Source organism: Oikopleura dioica, chromosome PAR, assembly GCF_907165135.1.
Source record: "Oikopleura dioica chromosome PAR, OKI2018_I68_1.0, whole genome shotgun sequence".
In the NCBI taxonomy this organism is placed as follows: Eukaryota; Metazoa; Chordata; class Appendicularia; order Copelata; family Oikopleuridae; genus Oikopleura; species Oikopleura dioica.
This window is the reverse complement of record NC_137293.1, coordinates 8964444-8985351: the sequence shown is the minus strand read 5'-3', so window position 1 is coordinate 8985351 and position 20908 is coordinate 8964444. Positions and strand designations below refer to the sequence as shown.

General features: G+C 43.8%; 8 protein-coding genes across 9 annotated transcripts; 3 read left to right on the top strand and 5 right to left on the bottom strand.

Moving 5' to 3' along the window:
• Positions 1 to 486: 486 nt before the first annotated feature.
• LOC145703831 (large ribosomal subunit protein eL27-like) lies at positions 487 to 1270 on the bottom strand. The gene is made up of 4 exons (XM_081781225.1): positions 1100 to 1270; positions 931 to 1055; positions 638 to 724; positions 487 to 591 (listed from the first exon to the last, which is right to left on the bottom strand). The coding sequence occupies exons 1-4, from the start codon at positions 1191 to 1193 to the stop codon at positions 487 to 489; spliced, it is 411 nt and encodes a 136-aa protein (XP_081637351.1). The 5' UTR covers positions 1194 to 1270.
• LOC145703828 (glycerol kinase 5-like) lies at positions 1250 to 4702 on the bottom strand. The gene is made up of 6 exons (XM_081781222.1): positions 4523 to 4702; positions 3673 to 4428; positions 2964 to 3276; positions 2600 to 2777; positions 1876 to 2556; positions 1250 to 1671 (listed from the first exon to the last, which is right to left on the bottom strand). The coding sequence occupies exons 2-6, from the start codon at positions 3710 to 3712 to the stop codon at positions 1300 to 1302; spliced, it is 1584 nt and encodes a 527-aa protein (XP_081637348.1). The 5' UTR covers positions 3713 to 4428; positions 4523 to 4702; the 3' UTR covers positions 1250 to 1299.
• Positions 4703 to 9390: 4688 nt separating this feature from the next.
• Positions 9391 to 10729, bottom strand: LOC145703261 (serum paraoxonase/arylesterase 2-like). The gene is made up of 5 exons (XM_081780597.1): positions 10565 to 10729; positions 10095 to 10511; positions 9892 to 10052; positions 9642 to 9849; positions 9391 to 9598 (listed from the first exon to the last, which is right to left on the bottom strand). Exons 1-5 carry the CDS (start codon positions 10683 to 10685, stop codon positions 9420 to 9422), a joined length of 1086 nt encoding a protein of 361 aa, XP_081636723.1. The 5' UTR covers positions 10686 to 10729; the 3' UTR covers positions 9391 to 9419.
• Positions 10730 to 10799: 70 nt separating this feature from the next.
• On the bottom strand, positions 10800 to 11930 carry LOC145703450 (sphingosine kinase 1-like). Its single transcript, XM_081780810.1, has 2 exons — positions 10990 to 11930; positions 10800 to 10949 (listed from the first exon to the last, which is right to left on the bottom strand). Exons 1-2 carry the CDS (start codon positions 11805 to 11807, stop codon positions 10826 to 10828), a joined length of 942 nt encoding a protein of 313 aa, XP_081636936.1. The 5' UTR covers positions 11808 to 11930; the 3' UTR covers positions 10800 to 10825.
• A 1438-nt stretch (positions 11931 to 13368) lies between these two features.
• Positions 13369 to 14918, top strand: LOC145703556 (uncharacterized). Of its 2 annotated transcripts, none has more exons than XM_081780931.1 (6): positions 13369 to 13513; positions 13603 to 13686; positions 13726 to 13942; positions 13991 to 14133; positions 14177 to 14284; positions 14404 to 14918. In XM_081780931.1, exons 1-6 carry the CDS (start codon positions 13503 to 13505, stop codon positions 14684 to 14686), a joined length of 846 nt encoding a protein of 281 aa, XP_081637057.1. In that variant the 5' UTR covers positions 13369 to 13502; the 3' UTR covers positions 14687 to 14918. The 2 variants fall into 2 exon arrangements, with proteins under 2 accessions (XP_081637057.1, XP_081637056.1); XM_081780930.1 differs by having other exon boundaries at positions 13370 to 13513; positions 14177 to 14279; positions 14399 to 14918.
• A 364-nt stretch (positions 14919 to 15282) lies between these two features.
• On the top strand, positions 15283 to 16546 carry LOC145704179 (uncharacterized). Its single transcript, XM_081781617.1, has 6 exons — positions 15283 to 15730; positions 15773 to 15864; positions 15915 to 16031; positions 16076 to 16241; positions 16281 to 16396; positions 16446 to 16546. The coding sequence occupies exons 1-6, from the start codon at positions 15567 to 15569 to the stop codon at positions 16499 to 16501; spliced, it is 711 nt and encodes a 236-aa protein (XP_081637743.1). The 5' UTR covers positions 15283 to 15566; the 3' UTR covers positions 16502 to 16546.
• Positions 16547 to 16783: 237 nt separating this feature from the next.
• On the top strand, positions 16784 to 17902 carry LOC145703768 (uncharacterized). Its single transcript, XM_081781155.1, has 4 exons — positions 16784 to 16927; positions 17023 to 17255; positions 17303 to 17514; positions 17562 to 17902. Exons 1-4 carry the CDS (start codon positions 16828 to 16830, stop codon positions 17845 to 17847), a joined length of 831 nt encoding a protein of 276 aa, XP_081637281.1. The 5' UTR covers positions 16784 to 16827; the 3' UTR covers positions 17848 to 17902.
• An 822-nt stretch (positions 17903 to 18724) lies between these two features.
• Positions 18725 to 20490, bottom strand: LOC145702726 (uncharacterized). Its single transcript, XM_081779989.1, has 8 exons — positions 20370 to 20490; positions 20180 to 20324; positions 20043 to 20137; positions 19641 to 19857; positions 19414 to 19595; positions 19272 to 19365; positions 19024 to 19230; positions 18725 to 18936 (listed from the first exon to the last, which is right to left on the bottom strand). The coding sequence occupies exons 1-8, from the start codon at positions 20424 to 20426 to the stop codon at positions 18740 to 18742; spliced, it is 1194 nt and encodes a 397-aa protein (XP_081636115.1). The 5' UTR covers positions 20427 to 20490; the 3' UTR covers positions 18725 to 18739.
• Positions 20491 to 20908: the final 418 nt, after the last annotated feature.

Below are 20908 nucleotides of genomic sequence, written 5' to 3'. Positions count from 1 at the left end.
GGTACTCGCCAAGCAGTGTGGTAGATTAGTCTGGTAGCGGGGCTGTAAAGGCGCGATTCGATAGGGCGCGCGCGCCAACGAACAACGCCCAAAGGCGAATCAGCTTTGAGAAACGAAGGAACGAGCCAATTTCCACGATGAATAGCCCCGGCAAAAGGGCCCTTTCACTACCGAGCTCTGTCGCGATGGACGAAAGAAAAAATAGAAACGCGAGCTGGAATAGGCGACGGCCACGTTTGGAAAAGAAGCTGCTACTGAAAAGAATATGCCCTAGAAGAGGAGGATGAAAGAGTGTCATTCGTAGAACGAGATCTTTTGGAAGCGAGGATGCTTTGGCGGGGAAAAGAATGAGGATAATGGATGGGCTTTTCTAGCTGAAGCTTGCTTGGAATTTTCAAGGATGAGAAGGGCGGAGTTCTCTATCGAGCAGAATTTATTGCGACAGAATTATACAAGACACAAAAGAACTTTTGTGGCAGTTTCTCTTTAGAATCGGAGCTTCTGGAAGAACCACTTGTTCTTGCCGGTCTTGTATCGTTCCTCGAACTGGAGCTTGACGGACTCGATGGCCTTTCGTTTGCCAGCCTTGTCCTAAAAACGAATGGTGAAGAGGTGAAGGGTTTAAAAGGGAATCTACCTTGATGCCCTCCTTGTTGACGACAGACTTGTTGAGGGGAACATCGACGGAGTATCGGGTGGGCATAAGGTGGTTGTAGTTGACGACCTGAAAAGAGAAGGGTTGAGTTTTGTGAAAGAAAGTCGGTAGCGGTCGCCCGCGAGGTCACAAGTCGTCATCCTCTTTTTTTCAAAAAGGAGTCAAACTTCACCCAGTTTTTCGATTTTTGTACGATTCAAACTCAAGCTTGAATTTCCCGAAACCCAGGAATTAAGGAAGAGCTGATCATTCTCGAAAAAGGTGCCTCAAACTACCTTCACAAAGGGCTTGATTCGGCATCGCTTGGTGATGCGCTTCTTGCCCATGTCCTTGGTCACTTTTCGTGGGTATCGGGCGATACCGGCGACGAGGGCGTGGCCGTATTGTCGGTCCTGGACACCTAAATTGCCAGATTAATATCACTGATGCTAAACAAGTTCTTACCATCGTCCTGTTGTTTGACAATGAGGGCCTTTCGTCCGGCGTATCGGCCAGCGAGGAGGATGACGACCTTTCCGGGCTTGATAAACTTGACCATGGTCGCTAGTTTGAACCGACTTGAGTTATCTGAATAAATGCGAACGTCGATTCATAAATTTTTAAAATTAAATTTAAAGTTTTAGAAAGATTAAAGAATTTTTGAGCTAATCGGTTGTATGGACAGAGAGACAGTCATCAACGGCTTCCGCCTCTAATTGCTGCCATTTGAGGACTCTTCTGATCGACCCCTGCCAGTGGCTAAACTCTGTGACGCTCCAGTCGCGCTCGTTGTAGCTCGGTTCGACAGTGTCCTTCAATTCAGGCTCTGGCAGCGTCGATTCCTTCCAAATGCCGCAGCTGATTCCGGCGAAGTAAGCGGCGCCACGGGCCGAGGCCTCGACGTCGACCGGGCGACGGAGCTGCTTGTTCGTCAAAGTTGCGATCTTCTCACAGATCAGGTTGTTTTTCGAAACGCCGCCATCGATCGTCAGTGAGCGTAGATCGATTTCAGTCTCGCTGTGCAGAGTTTCCACTAGCTAAAAGGAGAAATAAAAACGGGGAATGAAAAAGAAATTTGGGGTAGTGAATTCTGAGATTTTGATTTTCAGACAGCCAAGAGCTGATCAACATAAAGAAATTAATGCTAAAGGTCGCGAAACCAAACTCTTTTTTGTCATCACTAAATCGGAATGTGAATCGAATCAGGGCCAAAATAACCAGATAGAAGAGTGAATTTTTACCTGAACAGATCTGAAAGCAACAGAGTTCAAAATCGCCCTGGCGCAGTGATGCTTTGAAGTGTCCGGTCCAAGCCCCAGCAAAGCGCATTTCGCGGTTGGATCGTTTATCGGCGAGCTCAGTCCCCAGAGAGCAGGAATGAAGTGAACTCCTGCCGTGTGGTTGACCTCGCGGGCGACGGCTTCGGAGTCTTTTGGCGAAGGATAGAAGCCGTTTCGCGCACCCCACTCTACTGCGGCGCCACAGGCGTTGTCGTCGGCTTCTGCGAGGTAGGTGATGTTACCGCCTTCTTCGAGCTGCCAGCCGACGAGCGGGTAGGCGCCCTTGACGGAGGGGTACGGTTCAGAGCCGGTGTTGAGGTCGACGAAAGCGCCAGTGCCCATCGTGATCTTGCAATCGCCGACACTGATCATTCTTTCACCGAACATGGCAGCGTTGGTGTCACCAGCAATTGCGAGAATCGGAAGTCCGAACTCTTCGAATCTGCCGAATTGGGAGCCGCAAGTCGGTACGACGCGGGGAAGGCAATTGACCGAAATGCCCATCACAGCGAGTACGATTGGGGACCAGCCGATGGTGAAGGGGTCGTAGACACCGGAGCCAGTTGAATTAGTGATTTCAGAAATGTGCTCGTTTAGGTTGCCAGCGTTCATTTTTCGAATGATCCATGAATCGAGACAGCCCTAGAGAAGATTAAATGGCTAAAGAAGAACGTAGAGATCTTACCCAAACGATCCTGCCTTGTTCCGTTTCCTTCTTGATGCCCAGCTTCTCTCTGAGCCATAGCAAGCGAGGTACCGTCATTCCTGTCTTTGTTTTGACCACAGCGCCAGCGAGGAATCTCCTCGTAAACGGCTTGGCAAAGAAGTGAAGAAGGGATGAAGATTTGTTTAACATCATCAACCTAAGGAAATATATTCATGAGAGGGTAAATAAACCGTTGAAAAATATAATTTTCGATCAAGATTTTCTCAGACAGCCAAGAGCTGATCAACATTTTTGTTCTGCTAAGGGTCGCGAAACCAAACTCTATTTTATCATCATCGAAATTCAAAGTTCTGGCGTATTTCGTTGAATAATGAAGCTTTACCTGTATGAAGAATTGATGCTGTCGACAATCCTTTTGCACCGTACATCCTGCCATGTAATGAAGTTGTGGCAAAGTTTAAAACTTTCTCGATCCCAAAAAGTTCCCGTGTTTCTTTGCAGCGACATTCCGATTCCTTCGAGCTTGATTTTCTGCTCTTTTGCCCAATCAACAGCACTTTTGATCACATTTCTTATCGCGTTCCAGAGCTGCTCTGGGTCGATTTCCGACGCTCCTGGTTCCGGCACAAGGACAATGACTTTGTCGGTGAAGGAAGCGTGCTTTTTGCCGTCGCTGTCATAGACGACCGAGCGCACTGAAGTTGTTCCAACCAGAGTTGGTAAAAAAGTATACTTCACTCGCCCTTCAGAATGAAGTATACTTCATGAAGTATACTTCAGGGCGTTGCAGGGCGTTGAAGGGCGTGAAGTGTACTTCCGCCCTTCCTCTACTTCAGCCGCCCTTCCGCCCTTCACTCTACTTTAACTTGGTTCTGTCGGCCATCAGAATCCATCCGCCAGAATGTTTTCAAATTTTGCGCTTATTGGCTCTCAGGCGCCATGATTTAAATCACGCTGATTGTTGAAGATGAACCGATAGCTAAAGTATACTTCAGGGCTTTGAAGGGCGCGTGAAGTACACTTCACCGCCCTTCAAGAATGAAGGGCGCCCTGCAGATTTTTGAAGGGCGAGGAGAAGTATACTTTTTTACCAACTCTGGTTCCAACATCCAGGGCGACGACGTATCTCATTTTCTCTTCTATCGCGGTTTTGAAGCAGTGGAACTGGCGAAAACCAGAGCCGGGTGTAGGATTACTTCTTGTTTACTTATTCGATGGATTTTGCGAGAGACAAAATCACTTTGGGGCGTTCCGATTTCTGATTGGATGATTTTCGAATTCCAAGATCTTCCGTAAATTTCTGTTTTCAGGATAGATGGGAAGGAGCGCTTCTGCGAGCTCTAGAAGCTCCCCCACGTGATCATTTTGAATGATGAGGAAGATGCAAAAGGAGCCAATAGAACAGTCTGTAATATGCGTCCGGAATGCTTTGGCAAATAGCTCGAAATCAAACAAAAGTGGACGTTTATTATGCAACCAGCGACCATGCTCCCAGGCGTGATAGTTAGCTCGGTGAAGGTCGGCGCAGCGGTACACCAAGTCCCATTCTGATTTGACGAGCTTTTCCGTCAGTGGCTGCTTTTTTAGGAGAAAGCGGCGATGAGCGAAGGGTTCAAGAGCTTTGGGAAGAACTTCTAGAGCCAGACGGGAAATGAGCAGTTGCCAGGAAGTGTCAGAATTGGGGGCTTTTCGAAGACGGCGCCAAAATCGTTCAGATTGAGGGAGAAAAATCGCTTCTAGCCAGGAATTTGAGGGAAGGTGGTGACGGAGGAGCTTTCGGAGAGCAGATTTGGTGATGCCAATGAAGTTCTGGCCATTTTCGGAATAGAATTGGACTGGTTCTTGAGCTAGAAATGAGATTCAGGACATTTGTTGAGCGAAATGGAGATTTATTTGTTAAAGTATGCTAAAGTTCGAAAGTCGAATGAATAAAAATCAAACCTGAAGGCAAAATTTCCAGCTGAACATCAACAATCTTCTTCAACCGCAATTGTTGAATAATTTCAATTAATTTTTCTTCTCTAATTTGCTCATTATCACTTTCTCTTCTCAATTCGGCCGGGACGAGCCCTTCCATAAACGTCGGAAGAATTTAAAATTGAAAAAGATAAGTTTCGCATTTCTTCGTAGTGGCGCGCGCGTTGATTGGTCGGGAGCGCCGTGAGCGTGACTTCTGCACTGGTTCGGTCCGAAGCTGACTCATTTCTTTCTCCAGAGCCCAGAAAGCGTTCTCTCTGGGACTTGGTGCGGAATGGAGACGTCATTCTCTCAGAAAATCGACTGATATAAAAGAGGAGAATCTTTACTGACGAATTTAACTTGCAAAGCTTCTCAATCAGATGACTGCCGCTCAAGATCACCAATATGTTCAATTATTCGCGAGCAGCTTTCTTCCACGTAATAATATGATTGAAATTGTCTTGTAATGCATTATATAAAGCCTTTTCCCTCAAAGTCAGCCACATTTCACTCAGAACAATTTTGAATAATTTTAAGAGGAAATCGGTAAATGTCTTCTTTGCAAACTACGGATCTCATTTCTGAGGACCCGGTGGCAGTGATCATAACGAATCAGCCAGAATCATACTCTTACAAATCTTCGAACGGAGATTTTCGATACGGCCTCCTCAGGAGCTGATCCGAAAGAAACAATCATGAAATATTTTGTAAAGATTCAGAGCAAGGAGCAGCTGCGGCGCTGATTTGAGCCTGACGCTCAAAGCATACTGCTGCCCATGCTTTCTCCATCAATCCACCCAAGATGGACTTCGACGTGGAAATTCGTGTCTTTGTTGTCTTCTTTCTCTAGCGTTCTCAACAATACCTATTGGCGTTAGTTTTCTAAAAAGAGCTAATGAAGTGTAATTTTAGTGCTGCTCTGCTCAGGGCTCTAAATCTGAGGCGAAAATCAAAAGTCCGGTCTGTCCAGGTCCGGGCACTTGGCCGAAATTTACAAGTCTGGTCTGGTCTGGTCCGAATTGGAAAACCCGGACTTTAAGTCTGGTCTAGTCCGAAAAAGTCCGAAAAAGTCTGGTCCGAGAAAAAAGCCTAAAAATCCGGTCTAGTCCGGTCTAGTCCGAAAAAGTCCGAAAATTTTTCGAATAAAATACAACAAAAACTCGATTTTTTTTTCGAAAATTTTTCTACGCAGATTTTTCTACGGGTTACTCGCGCGGAGACCCGTGCGAGTAAATCGAGTAAATGGGTAAAGGACAATCCCGAGCTACTCGCGAAAATTTCGACTAGAAAGAAGAAAATTCGCTCGTCTGATTGGCTCGACAAAAAGGGTTGCGGGTAATCGCGAGCTACTCGGGGGAAAGGAGAAAACAAGTAGCGCGGGTAGCCCGTGAAAAGACTCTCCGTGCGAGTAACCCGCTGAAAAATCTGCGGGCTGCCCGGAAAAACAATGCCGGGTAAAACCAAAGGACTCGAAATCAACAGCCATGGACAGTTGTGTTTTTCTTGGTTTATATTTTTCGGACTAAGTCCGGCGAAAAAGGCAAGTCTGGTCTGGTCTAGTCCGAAAATTTTCTCAGCCAAAAATCAGAAGTCTGGTCCGTCCGGCCGGACTAGACCGGACGGACTTCGGACTAAGTCCGAGCCCGGACTAGTCTATTTAGAGCCCTGGCTCTGCTGCATATTGCAATTTTTTACAACAAGCAATTCTTCTTGGCCCTTCTGGTGGTTTTATTGACCCATCGACCGTTTTTTTTTCGGCAAATTCTTGTCTTACGATTAGTTCTTTTTTGGCACCTGTTTTCGTAAGATACTCTTCAAGATCCGTTCCCACCAGGGATGTGGATAAGCAAAAATTTTCCTTTGTTTTGCGCTGCGATTGCGGAAATTTTTCGAACTTCTTTTGCGCTGTTTTGCGCTGCGGAATCCGAAAATCGCGCAATTTGCGGAATTTTGCGCTGTTTTGCGGAAAATCAAAATTTGTTGATTTTGCGAAAATTTTGCGGATTTTGCGCTTTTTGCGGAATTGCGGATCGGGCAGATGAAACGCAATTTGCGTAATTTTGCGAATTTTGCGGGATTTTCGCGCATTTTGCGAAAATCTGCGAATTTCGTGGTCTTTTTGGCCCCATTTATTTCTACTTGAAATGAAGAAATTTTAGGGACATTATTCCGAAGTTATACAAAGTTATTTTCAAGGTTTTCAAAAAGAACCATAATTGAGCTGAAAACGATGATAATAAAGATTTATTAAATGATGGGTGTGGGTGGGGTTGGGGACAGAACTGAGATTGATCAACTCAGAGTTCCAAGCCTTTGTCAAGCCCCTTAAATTTAGAAATCAAGGAACGGGGCTGAAACGGCCCGAAGGGCCGTCAAGCCCCTTAAATTTAGAAATCAAGGAACGGGGCTGAAACGGCCCGAAGGGCCGTCAAGCCCTTAAATTTAGAAATCAAGGAACGGGGCTGAAACGGCCCGAAGGGCCGTCAAGCCCCTTAAATTTAGAAATCAAGGAACGGGGCTGAAACGGCCCGAAGGGCCGTCAAGCCCCTTAAATTTAGAAATCAAGGAACGGGGCTGAAACGGCCCGAAGGGCCGTCAAGCCCTTAAATTTAGAAATCAAGGAACGGGGCTGAAACGGCCCGAAGGGCCGTCAAGCCCTTAAATTTAGAAATCAAGGAACGGGGCTGAAACGGCCCGAAGGGCCGTCAAGCCCCTTAAATTTAGAAATCAAGGAACGGGGCTGAAACGGCCCGAAGGGCCGTCAAGCCCCTTAAATTTAGAAATCAAGGAACGGGGCTGAAACGGCCCGAAGGGCCGTCAAGCCCCTTAAATTTAGAAATCAAGGAACGGGGCTGAAACGGCCCGAAGGGCCGTCAAGCCCCTTAAATTTAGAAATCAAGGAACGGGGCTGAAACGGCCCGAAGGGCCGTCAAGCCCTTAAATTTAGAAATCAAGGAACGGGGCTGAAACGGCCCGAAGGGCCGTCAAGCCCCTTAAATTTAGAAATCAAGGAACGGGGCTGAAACGGCCCGAAGGGCCGTCAAGCCCCTTAAATTTAGAAATCAAGGAACGGGGCTGAAACGGCCCGAAGGGCCGTCAAGCCCCTTAAATTTAGAAATCAAGGAACGGGGCTGAAACGGCCCGAAGGGCCGTCAAGCCCCTTAAATTTAGAAATCAAGGAACGGGGCTGAAACGGCCCGAAGGGCCGTCAAGCCCCTTAAATTTAGAAATCAAGGAACGGGGCTGAAACGGCCCGAAGGGCCGTCAAGCCCCTTAAATTTAGAAATCAAGGAACGGGGCTGAAACGGCCCGAAGGGCCGTCAAGCCCCTTAAATTTAGAAATCAAGGAACGGGGCTGAAACGGCCCGAAGGGCCGTCAAGCCCCTTAAATTTAGAAATCAAGGAACGGGGCTGAAACGGCCCGAAGGGCCGTCAAGCCCCTTAAATTTAGAAATCAAGGAACGGGGCTGAAACGGCCCGAAGGGCCGTCAAGCCCCTTAAATTTAGAAATCAAGGAACGGGGCTGAAACGGCCCGAAGGGCCGTCAAGCCCCTTAAATTTAGAAATCAAGGAACGGGGCTGAAACGGCCCGAAGGGCCGTCAAGCCCCTTAAATTTAGAAATCAAGGAACGGGGCTGAAACGGCCCGAAGGGCCGTCAAGCCCCTTAAATTTAGAAATCAAGGAACGGGGCTGAAACGGCCCGAAGGGCCGTCAAGCCCCTTAAATTTAGAAATCAAGGAACGGGGCTGAAACGGCCCGAAGGGCCGTCAAGCCCCTTAAATTTAGAAATCAAGGAACGGGGCTGAAACGGCCCGAAGGGCCGTCAAGCCCCTTAAATTTAGAAATCAAGGAACGGGGCTGAAACGGCCCGAAGGGCCGTCAAGCCCCTTAAATTTAGAAATCAAGGAACGGGGCTGAAACGGCCCGAAGGGCCGTCAAGCCCCTTAAATTTAGAAATCAAGGAACGGGGCTGAAACGGCCCGAAGGGCCGTCAAGCCCCTTAAATTTAGAAATCAAGGAACGGGGCTGAAACGGCCCGAAGGGCCGTCAAGCCCCTTAAATTTAGAAATCAAGGAACGGGGCTGAAACGGCCCGAAGGGCCGTCAAGCCCCTTAAATTTAGAAATCAAGGAACGGGGCTGAAACGGCCCGAAGGGCCGTCAAGCCCCTTAAATTTAGAAATCAAGGAACGGGGCTGAAACGGCCCGAAGGGCCGTCAAGCCCCTTAAATTTAGAAATCAAGGAACGGGGCTCAAACTGTCCGGTTTTATTTTTGCCGGCAAAATGACCGGTCGGTTAAATACGAGATCGGGTGATTTTTCAGTTTTTCTTCCACGAATTACCGCCGAAGATGATGAATGCGGATTTGATTCGGAAATCTTCACAATTAACATCAAAAAAATGTAGAAATTCTACGCCAAATCCCGCAAAATTGCCTTTTGGGGACTGCAAATGTATTGAGATTTTGTGGAATTTTCGCGCAAAATGCGCTTTTGCGCGCAATTTTGCGGAAAAATTGCGGAAATTTTTGGGGCTGATTTTGCGCTGTTTTGCGCTGCAGAATGAAAAACCCCGCATTTTGCGCTGTTTTGCGGATTTTGCGCTGCGGATCCACATCCCTGGTTCCCACTAGCTTTGAATTCAGGGATTGGGTTTTATCACAGCGAACCAGCGAATGGAAATACGACAGAAACATGGAATAAATGGTAGCATGTTATTGTACGTAACAAATTTGAGCGACTGATTACTGAATATTTCTCAGGGATTTTTTTGCTGCTTTCTTTTGCCTTCACTGTGCAATGGTCCAGCACGAGCGAGAAGTGAACTCATTGATGTTCTTGTCCGTTTTGAAATAAAATGGAAGATTCTACCCAAAGATTTATTGTTTCTTACAGGCCATGAACTTATGATTAGGAGAGCCCAGCAAGATATTCTCGCCCCAAATAACGAAGATCGACGCCATAGTAAACTCTGCGCCATCGTCGAAGTAAACCTGTTCCATTTTGTCAGAATTAGAGAGGATTCGCAGGACTTCGCTTCCTAGAGGCATCTTGTCATCTAAAAAGTATCTTAGAAATGAGCAGCAAAAATCTTCCTTTACTGGGGAAAAACTTATTCCAAAAGAATCTCCAGGCATGTTTACTTCCAGCAAGGTAGATGGAGCCATCTGGTGCATTCCAAAAATTGTCCATTGTAGGAGAACTAGCAATTGTCCGAGTAAATGTAAGATCTCCGTTCTCGAGGATCTCATAAACGCCAATTTTGTCATCGTAGCAGTAGATGACAAGCACTTCTGTCTTTCCGTCAATCTGAAAAGAATAACGTCAAAAAGATCGGAGAAAGAATCGCACCGTTCGAGTAGTGATCCCATTTGCCATTCCAATATGATAAGATGTTTTCAATTCGCATTTTTGCTCGTTACAGTGAGCGACGGAACCGAGCTTGAGAGTTGAATATTGCTCGATCATTCTTTGGATAGGAGTCTTGTGCGTTGAGTAAAAATCATTTGTGCCTAGAAGTTAATCAATGAATGTATAAAAAGTATGTATCTTACAGTAGAACTCATCGGGCCCAACAGCAACAACATCATTGACTGATCTGAGAACGTCTGGGTTGATGAAGGATTTGATCCAAACAAGCTCATTCGTTTCAATTAGATATTCAAACTTCTCAACTGCTTCCACCGACAAATCCTGGTGGTGGTTAACAATAAAGACGTAGATTTTGTCACCATCTTCGAATAAGTCCAGGCCGTGGGGATTGAGTTTGAGATCCTGTGACGACTTGATGGTGACTTCTGTGAGACGAACTGGCGAAACGTTCAGGTCCATGACGTAGATGGCACTTGGTGCTTCATTTTTGATGAAGGGAGGGTATGGGCCGAGGCCAGAAGTGATGAATGCAAGGCCATCGGATGTCGTGGCGATGTCTTCAGCACCGTATTCTTCGAGGAGGTAGTGGCAGTTGTAACCTGATTATTTGAAATTTAATCAATCATATCAACGGTTTCTTATTTTTACTTACCATCAAAATGTTTTTCTTTCTGCAAGTTCTTATCTCTCCATAATCCGATCGTAATACTGTATCTCTGCAAGAATATTCCAACAAAAATACTACAGACGATTGTCCTAAGAGACCCCGCCATGGCTTTTTTTTATAAAATTTTTCGCTCGTTCGAACAGTAAAAAGATCGTTTTATGGGCCGTTGCTCTAACAGTGAGTCATTAGATGAAGATGAAAGATTTTTTTATTTTGCGGATCGATCAAATAAGCGGTCATTAGGCGTTAGAATGTTGTTTTCAGAGGGAGGGAAGCAATCAACGATATGCTGTGGGGATGAACAGAGACTGAAGTTGGAACATACGGAGATCTTTCGCCGTCGATGTCGAGAAAGACTTCTTTGCTCGTCCTGAAAATTGTTGTCTTCGTAACTCTTTGATTTTACTCACGATTTCGGAATCATTTTTAAAGATGAAGTTTTTATCCTTTGAACCTCTGGTATTTCTTTCTCCAAGTTCGTGACCGTTTTAAGATCGCTCAATCCAAGAAGAAACTTTGTTATCGTCGCTTTCGATGTTGATTTCAAGACGAGCAGGGTCATCAAAGGTTGACCCTTTTCGTCGAATTCTTGGAGAGCTCTGTTCGTTCTAGCCGCGCTGTCGTAGTTAAAATGAGTGCCAGTCGTGAAGATCACTCCTGTAATCGGCCCATTAATCGTTTTCACCTCTTCTGTTGTTTCATCCATGTATTCTAAGGATCCATCATACTTTCTCAAGTTGAATATCCTCTGTACAGCCATGGCAATGAACCTATTGCTCCCCAGACTTGATCGATATTTCTCCGATTCAAAGTCAATGTCGGCTGCGATCCCCCACATGCCACAAAGAAAAGAAAAACGTGTCTGAGACTCGTTGGAATGAATTTCCCAACGCAGGATGGTACTTGGAGTAGGACTCCCATTAGCGAAGATGATCAGCATATTTTGAAGGAGATTAGGATCGTTGTGGATTCCAAGGACGGTGTAAACGATGGTCGCTGCGAGCGCATTCCCAGAACCTCCAGGAATTGGTACGAGACAGATTTGTTTAGAAGCTTGTTCCGCATCTTCTCGGCTCATGATTCCATTGACGACTTCATGAAAGAGCCCGTCGCCAGAAACGACGGCGATTCCAGTGTACTCGCCAACCTTCAAGTTCTTGGCAATCTCTTCCGCGTGACCTTGATGCGTCGTCGTAACAAGTTCGTGTTCGATTTCTGCTTCAGCCATGATCGGTAAAAGTTGCTCACGAGCGATTTTCGCAGCGAGGCCTTTACCAGAAGCGGGATTTACAAGGACGAGATATCTTCGCTTGAGTGGAATTTCTTCAGACGAATTCTGTTTATTCGAAAATCGCGCTGCAATTTTAATTTTTGTCGCCCAAAGATCAGATTCTTCGTACGGGATACACAATTATCTAGTTTATCAACCTTTAAAAATCAAATATTTATATATCCCAGATTGACAGTTGCTCTTTTGAATCTTTTTCATCAAGCGTCATCAGAATTTTCTCCCGCTTTCGTTCTTTCCCACCGAAGGCTTTCTTTACGAACGGATAATGGAAGACGCAGAGTTCCACTTTTTCACCTTCCGTTTGAACATGGACACCTGAACTTCAGTTCTGCATTCTTACTCAATAATAACCTGTTATATTCTGCAACTGCGCGACAAAGCCATTTTTCCCATCTTCTCTCAAAAAATAAAGCTCACTTTCTTGCAATTTCACATCAAAACGGGCAATTTTTGAGGAAGAACTCGTTCTCTTGACGAAGAAAAAGTCCTGCAACAAATAGCTCATTTGAAAAATCGAACTTTTTTTTTGCTGAGGAATGTTTTTAGTTCGGAGGGGCGGTCGATTCTTTTCTCAAACAAATGCTCATTTTTCGTTTACTCTGCAGGAAAATCACACATTTAATAATTATGGCTTGTTTTATGCAAATAACTTTGAACGGGTTTTCCAAGGAATTTTTCAGTATTAGCTCGAGGTTCAGTTGACGCACTTTTCTAGTGACTCGCGGGAACACGACTTTAGATGGTGAAAGCTGTCTTCGTGCGATTTATTTCTGGACTCCCACCTTTTGAGGGCGAGACCGCAATGCAACAAAATGGCAATGATAAAGTTTCCTTAATTTGTGTTTGAAGTAGGCATGTTCTATCTTTGATTAATAAAAAAGAATAGCCATTGTTCTCCTTGTTATAAGCAAAACATTGACTTTTAGTCTTTATATCGGAATCATTTTATAACTCATGAGAGACCTTCATGTCCCCTGATTTATGTATCAGTTTCCACCTGCTTATGTCTTAGCGCACCTTGCCTCATGTTCCGACGATGAAATTGAAGTGAATAAGATTTCATACGAAGTACTGCACGATACAGTATAATCGTCCTCCCACGTTGCGCAGGCACCGCAAAGGGTCAAGCCTTTCAGATTCCAGTACCATAGGAAAGAATTAACACTTCTGGAAACCAATTTAGGAAGTCTCAACGCATAGCTGGGCAATTAAGATTTTATACTCGTCACAGACAGAGATATACTGACTTTTGCTCAACGACGATCTTTCAAAAAGGTAGGAATTCTTGAAAACAGGTGCGTGTCTTAAATCACAAGTTTTGGGATTAATAGACCTTGAAAAGGCAATAAGCACGTCTGGCTCGTGAGTTCTTCGGGTCAGAGACGTCGTTAACTGATTCTCCTGATTTATTTTCAAGCGAATCCTCCACAGCTGCATTAATCGCGAAGCCAGGAGACACTAGAATGGACCAGTATGCAAATTCAGAAGCAGACCTCAATCCACTCACGAGAGAGTTCTTTGGCTTCCCAGGAAATTGTTTGGTTTTAGTATTTTGAGAGTAAAAGTAAGAACAAGAAAAGAAAACGATTGAAAGCCTGGCTCCTAGCTGTCTTTGTTTTTTGCGTTCTCATTATGTTCCAAAGGAAATTTTGAGAATTCTACTGACCGTTTTTTGACAGATAATTTGTGAAAGTCAAATACTATCATTTATATGGTCTTCAAAATTATTGAGTTTATTTCGAAGCGTCAAGAAAAAAGCCACAAGGCCTCAGTTGATTTGCAAGAATACGATGAAAGAAGGTGAGATCGGCTACAGGTGAGCTTGAAATCAAGGAAGAGAATGGAAAACTTTTAGGTGCAATCAATGCCAGAAAAAGTACGGTGGCCTGCTGTGCCATGCGTGTTTCGTCGAGAGTCCACATGCCTCTCATAAATACACCCAAGTCAAGGTGATGAGCGGAGTGAAGCCTTGTCACTGTGGAAATATGAAGAGTTTCAAGCGCAAGCCGACCTGTAACAACCATTTGGCGCAGAAGGGCATTCTCAAAAGCACAAGAAACATAGAAATTAACGTAAGAAAATCATTTCTCAAACATAACTTATCAAAATCACTCAAAAAGGGATTCGTGATTCCAGTAAGTCCAGATGGCATTCCGATGGTTCAATTCGCAAGAAAAACGAAAACTGGCGATGATAAATTGGAATTAATCGCAGATGGGATGGCGAGTGAACGAAAAAAGTCACATGTTACGTTTTTGAAACAGTAAGAACAATTTTAATGAAGAATGAAAATCTTCAATTCAAAGCTCGCTTTACGGACACCCTGGATATCCCCCAGTGCCTGGTTCTCGACGAGCAGAAGGGCTGGATCCACTAGAAATGGCCGTTGAAGAAATCATATCATCCCAGGAAGGGTTGTCGACAGGATACCACCTGAGCGTGGATTAGGAGCTCGATTTGATAATGAGCGGGAATTCATCGCTCTTTTCCACTTTTCAGCCGCAAATAACTCCGCAACCCAGCCACAGTCGAGTCAAGAAAGCTACGAAAACGACATGCTGTATGGATTCAAGCGAAAGGAAGGTGCAGAGAAGGGCATGAATTTCGCAGACGTTGTGCAGCAGATTTCAGAAAAGTCAAAATCCGATAACCGAAAAAGATCTACAGCGTATGCTAAGGGTTGCACAATATGTTCATCTACTTTTTATGAAAATGAGAAACGAAAAGTTCAACTCTTGAATCAGTTCTTCCATCAATGGCGCGTAACTCGAGAAGTTGCAGTGTTGTCGTTACTAATTCTACTGACTCTTCCTTGATTCCAAGCACGGACTCGTCTTTTTCCTCTAACAGTACTTACTCAAATAGGTTTGGAATAATGGGAGAAAATCAAGCTCTTCCACCGAGAATGCGCTCACACTTGTGGACTAACGATTCTAACCCACTTTTCGATGTTCGGCCTTGGAATCCTGCGCTTGAATCGATACGATAATCAAAGAGTAATCTCTTCCCTGCAAATATCTGTACAAAGAAAGTCAAAATAAAAACCAAATACAAGTTCTACCGTTCTTTATAAAATCCAATTATTTCAGTCAAGGAGAACCTGCTGTGTTTATTTTTGATCTTGAATGTGAAGCTAGTCCAGTCTCTTTTGTATCGAAAAGTGCTTCAGTAAGATGCTTGATGCGATGAAGGCCCGTCTCATTTTGTTTTTAACAAGATTGAATTTTTATTTTTATACAAAAAATGAAAGAGACAATTAACTACACAGAATTTCTCGTGGCTCTTGAGGCAATTGGGATCATTTAATTGAAAATTGACAATTGTTCCTCTGAACATGATTTTAAATTGAACTCGTCATAATCCGACAAGAGTGTTTAGTCAACAATAATTCTGAGCTGGAATAATATTTTATGAAAAGCGTGCTTGTATGAATAGGGTGCTCCGGATGTCTTGTTGTGTGAAATCGTATCGGCTCTTTTTATCCAAATAATAGCGTTCCGCGACACTCTGAACAATCGCAGTAAAAAAACGAGAGAGAGGAAAAAATTAGGAGAAAAGAAAACAGTTGAAGATCCCATGTAAAGAGAATTATCGATACTTGGTCAAAAATTAAGCTACGTTCAATAAAGACAGAATGTTTAACTTTTAGATAGACATTTTTAAAGTATATTTTCGACCTGAAACTAAGCAACAGAAATGCGAAGAGAAATGATAGAATTAGGACCAACAAGGGTTGACCGAAGAACTGCATCGACGAGGGAAGAGTCCAACAATTTGAAGAATTATACCCAGAGACATGCATTTCTTCCGAAAGAGAAGAGGATGCCAGTCAAGGGAAGCAATATCAGATTACTCAAAAGGCAAGAAATATCGACCATTCCACTTTTGACACGTGATTTAAGAGACCCAACGTCAGATAGTCAACTAGACTCATTCGAGCTGCGGCCAAGGAGAACTGCTTCATCCAGTGTTTTACAAGAAATCGCCATTTTACGTATGAAATTTGACTTAAAATGACTAGTAGCATCAAGATCATTTTTGAAGCGTCACCCATGTTTGTGGAAGCAAAGCGCAAAACTGTGCCTCTTGAAAACTTCTCAAGTGAGCCGATTCGGAAGTCAGCGGCCACTCAGCGGACTCTCGCTGCTTACCATTCTTCAGGTAAGCTACTGTATCTCCTTCAGCTCCTCTAGAATCATCTTCAGACGTGGAAACGCTGCGAGAGAAGCTCCGTCAAAAAACGCCTCCAGTTCAAGTGCCTCAACTTGCCAATAACAGAACAGAAACAGGAAGTCCAAAAACGCCCAAAAATCGGCTAAGAATCTTCACCGTCGAATCGCCAAACATGCGCCCTAGAACTCAACTATTCCGGTAGCACGCAAAACTGTACTTATCTGATTTGTCTTTCAGAACTGGCTCGGTTTACCAAGGCTCGCATCGGCCACGCACAACTTTACCGATCCGGCGCTCGTTATCGGAGAATTCATTTGCTTTCGCAAAACAGAGCCCGATCAGAAGGGTCGAAGGTACTTTTTCTCGCACTTTCAGTCATTTTTCTTACTGTACTTATTTTAGAAAAAATGAGTCTGCGTGTACTTGGAACGACGAAGTCTTTTCACCAAAAGCCCTGAATAAACTGTTTTCAATCATTGTTTACTATCTTGATAAATAAAAAACCTAAAAGCTAAATCAATTAAAAAATCATAATTAAATGTATCTTATAAAAATCAATATTTTAGAAAATAGTCTTCCTTGACTTCTGAAAAAAAATAGGTTTCTTCGAATTATTTTTAATGACTCATTATAATGACAGCTACAACTCCTCTGATTCGATGAAGTAAGTGGCTCGTTCTCCTTCTGAAATCGGGCCAGCCAATCAGTGCGCGCGCCTTTTTTGAAAGCGCGCGCGGAGCATCAAACTCTAGCAGAACACTTATTTTATTTGTCTTGCAGAAAAATGTCTCGCCGTTCGCTGAGACTTATCCAAAAGTCAGAGATACAGCCTGAGTCCGCAAAGTCCGACGAAGAAATTCGAGAGGAGATTCGTCGTGATTTAGGTAAGCAATTTAACTTTTCCTATAAATTTAATTTTACGCTTATTAGATATTTTGGTTATAAATTGAGTGAATCGATATTATATTCTCTTTTCTAGAGGCGATCCGTGCGAAGAATTTGGCAGAAAACCCAAATGCGTACGATGAGTTCAAGGAGACATCCGAATATCTCGACGCTCTGCCAGAAACTCCCAAGATCAAGCCAGTAAAAGGGAATTTGAAAAAATACCTAACAGAGAGAAAGAAGAGGGAAAAGTTCTTGCTCAGCTCGGCTGGACCTAAATCCGTCCCACCAAAGGCCAAGCCCGCTGAATCGCTGCCAACGCCAAGGGTAAATATTCGACCGTTTTTTGATATCATCACAACCGAAATCTTTAGGAAAAGTCAAAGGTCGTCAAATCGTTGAACTTCGCGCCGACGAAAACGCCTCAGCGAAAATCGACCAGAGCAGAGCGGAAACGATCCCCAATTCGAAATCAAGGAGGACTCCCGCCCAAATCGCCGTTTCGATTTAATCCGACAAGAACTGAGTCTCCGATGCGACGGGTGAACTTTGGCACAACCGATGACAAAAAGTTATTCGTCTTTGGGTAAGTTTTAGCACACTTGAAAACGGAGTTTAACAATTTTTCTTTAGTAAAAAGGAGGCGGAAAAGAAAGAGAACGAACCGCCAAAAACTCCAGTTCGTCGGCAACCGAGGAAGACGACGTACAAGCATGTTGTTGGCAACTACAATGTCAACAACTGCAAGTACGAAAAGATGAGCGCCCGGGACCGTCGAATGGCCTACTCCGCACAAGTCGACAAGAGGAACTTGCGAAAGAAGGGAGTAAAAGAAATCACCAAGCGAGGAAAGCCGGACAAGAAAGCAGCATTTGCGAAGAAACGCGAAGGAATCGTCGAAAGCCTTCGAAAGATCTAACTGTAACTCGCCTGCTCTCACACTTCACTCAAATCCTTGTACATTTATCACTGAAAAAATACAATAGAAAACCAAAAACAGTTCTGCGTAAATTATGCAAAGTACGCATCAGAAATTATGGCAAAAATGCTTTCTAGAATTTGACATTACCCGTAATTTTTCAATTAAGTGGCTCCTAGTTTGTTGAAATGGGAAATATTGTCACCGCTGGTCCCAACGAAGTCGTCGTCATTTCAGGCGGCTGTGTAGTAAGGGCGCCAAATAAGTTCATAGTTGATGGACGAGCCTGGAAATGGTGTATGGCGGATTCGATGCGAATGTCACTGGAAGTAAGTCCTATCTATCCGAAAGTATACAACTGTGCAACGAAGAATGGTGTGCCACTGAATATGCTCGCTTTTGTCCAAGTTAGATCCGAGACTTTTGCCTAGAGCTTGTGGAGAATTTCTTGGAAGGAAACCGTATGAAATTGAAGAAGTTGTCAGAAAAATATTTGAAGGTAAAACTGCTAAAACGACAGTGATAAATTATCACTGATAATGAACTTCAGGTCATATTCGAAAAACTTGCGGGGACTGGGAAAGTGAGCAGATTTCAAAAGAACGAGAGTCATTTACGAAGACCGTTATGTGCGCAGCAGTTGAAGATTTGCTGGCAGTTGGCCTTAAGATTGTTCGCCACTTGACTCTCTTAGACCTCAGTGACAACAACAGAAACATCTGACAGTCAAAACCACTTTCTCTGTTCATTGTAATTACCCAAATCAACAAAAACTACCGGCGAAATCAAAGAAGACGACTTCAATTTTAACAATAAATATATATTATATCTTGGAATACAAAAATATACAGCAATCGTGTGTACAATAAATTACATATATATAAAAGATGTTTTACATCTGATTCTGCTGGTTGTGCTGTCGATTGATGAAGGACTCCGACACTGTTCCAGTCAGGCGGCTTCCGTTCCAGTTGAGGGGAGAGTGCGGGTTGTGGAACGCGCTGTAGGGGTTCTGCTGATTCATCGACAGCATTGACTGATGCTGAGCGCTCAGCGAACTTCTTAGCCGAGGGCCAGTTGGAGACTCGTGTCCTCCTTCAAGGCTCATTTCTGGAATTTTGGAGTTCAAAAGGAGAACTTTTCAATAGTCAAAATACTTTCAGTCAAAAAAATAAGCCTTTCCTAGAGATGAGTACATCGAAGTGGTGGTGTGATGACTAAGTCGAGAAAATGAGCGACTCGGTCTTGGAGCAGGAAGCGCGGCGCACTGGCTCAATGACGAATGAAGGCTCATGTCAGAGAAGCCAGGGACGACTTCGCGGTATTCGACCATTGTGCCACGCGCAGGAATTCGTGGGTGCGGCTTTTTCTTCAAATGATCGGCTTAAATGTGATTGAGGGCGTGAAAAGGGGAAGAAACTTACAAGGAATGAAGACGCTTCTAATTCCGTGATCTTTTCTGTAGTGGATCGTCGCGCCGGCTTCATTTTCGCGGTACCAGAACTCCATGTTGCCGCCCTAAGTTACATTTAACCAAAGTCTCAAAGCATGTATTTGTTGACTTACATTGTAAGAGTTCAGCGATCGAACTGAATTGGAGGAGGAAAGGCTGAAGATTTCGTTCCTGCCTCGTTTGTGGTAGTCGACAGAGTCGATGAGATCCTTGAGCTTGGCATTTCGACAGCACATGTGCTCCAACAACGAAATCACCTCGGGTTGAGGGTTTTCAAAAACACGCTTCAGTGCATCTAAAAATACTCATCGTTGTCATCAATCAACGAAAAAAAGAGTACCTTTGCAGGAATAGGCAGCGTTGTGATTTTCAAACTGGATAAAAGCGATTTTGGGCTTGCCATCGTTCTTATCCGGAACTTGGGGGAACTCGTTCTCGATCAACTTCGCTGCATCGGGGCAGATTTTTGAAATAAGTTTTTCAACGTCGTCTTCTGTCACGTGATCGCTCAGCCTTCCGATGAAGAGTTTTCTCTTCTTATCTTCTTGGTTTGATTCCTTGAAAATAGATTATAACGGTTTCTAGAGCTCTTTTATTTCGAATAAATGAGTGAGTAAAACTGATAAGAAAAAGTCGATAAATTGACAATTTACCTCCTCTAGCTCCCAATGTGACGGCTAGAAACAATATTTATCTACTTGAACTTGCATTTTCTATCATTGTTGACACCCTTAAAACTTACCTTGATATTGAGTAAAACTGGACTTCCTTTGAACGTCGTTTTATCAAGTGCTTTTTTGTGGATCATCGGTTTCGCAAATCGAATGAAGGCAATTTCTTAGAGGTATTTTAGAAGATTTTTCTTCTGATAAAACTTACTCTTTTTGGTACCGTAATCCTCTTCTGGGATCTCCCTGTCAAAATGAATTTCGTCCTCAGCTTCTTCGAGCGGAATGTGAAGGTATTCGCAGAAATGCTTGCAGAGAGTATCTTGGGTCCAATCGCCCGGGATTTGCCCAACAAACTACAAAAATTACCGCTTTTTAAGATTAATAGAGAAATGATTTACCAGTTGGCGACATAACATATTGGTGGCATCGCCGGATCCTCCGCCGTTTGATCTCATTATCGTTGAAGAAGTGCGGGCGAACGTTTCTTTCAGCGTAGAATTCAAACAAAACTTGTCAAACGGCGTCAAAGTAACTGAAGCGTTGGACAAGAAAAGGGCTGACAACAACTGATGATCTAGAGATTATCGACATTTTCGAATTTTTTTTATTCAAAAATAAGGACATTTTCCACTAGAAACTCATTCTTGATCAGATCTTTCGAGGAAACTGTATATTTTTTGTCGAAAATGACAACTTGTGCTGTCAATGCGAGCTTTTCAAGCCTTATGTGATTCAAGAGTATCAAAATAATCTTAAAAATTGAAGGTTAGTAAGGAAATTTAATGCTTTTTCGGACAAATTTGACCAAAATCGTTCAAAATTTCCATCTAAAATGACAACTAGAGCGTCTTTATTGAGAGAATTGATGAATCAAAGTTCCCTGAATACTCCAAAACTGTCTTCATTTTGTGAATAAACTTGGCACCGTTTCTGGCAG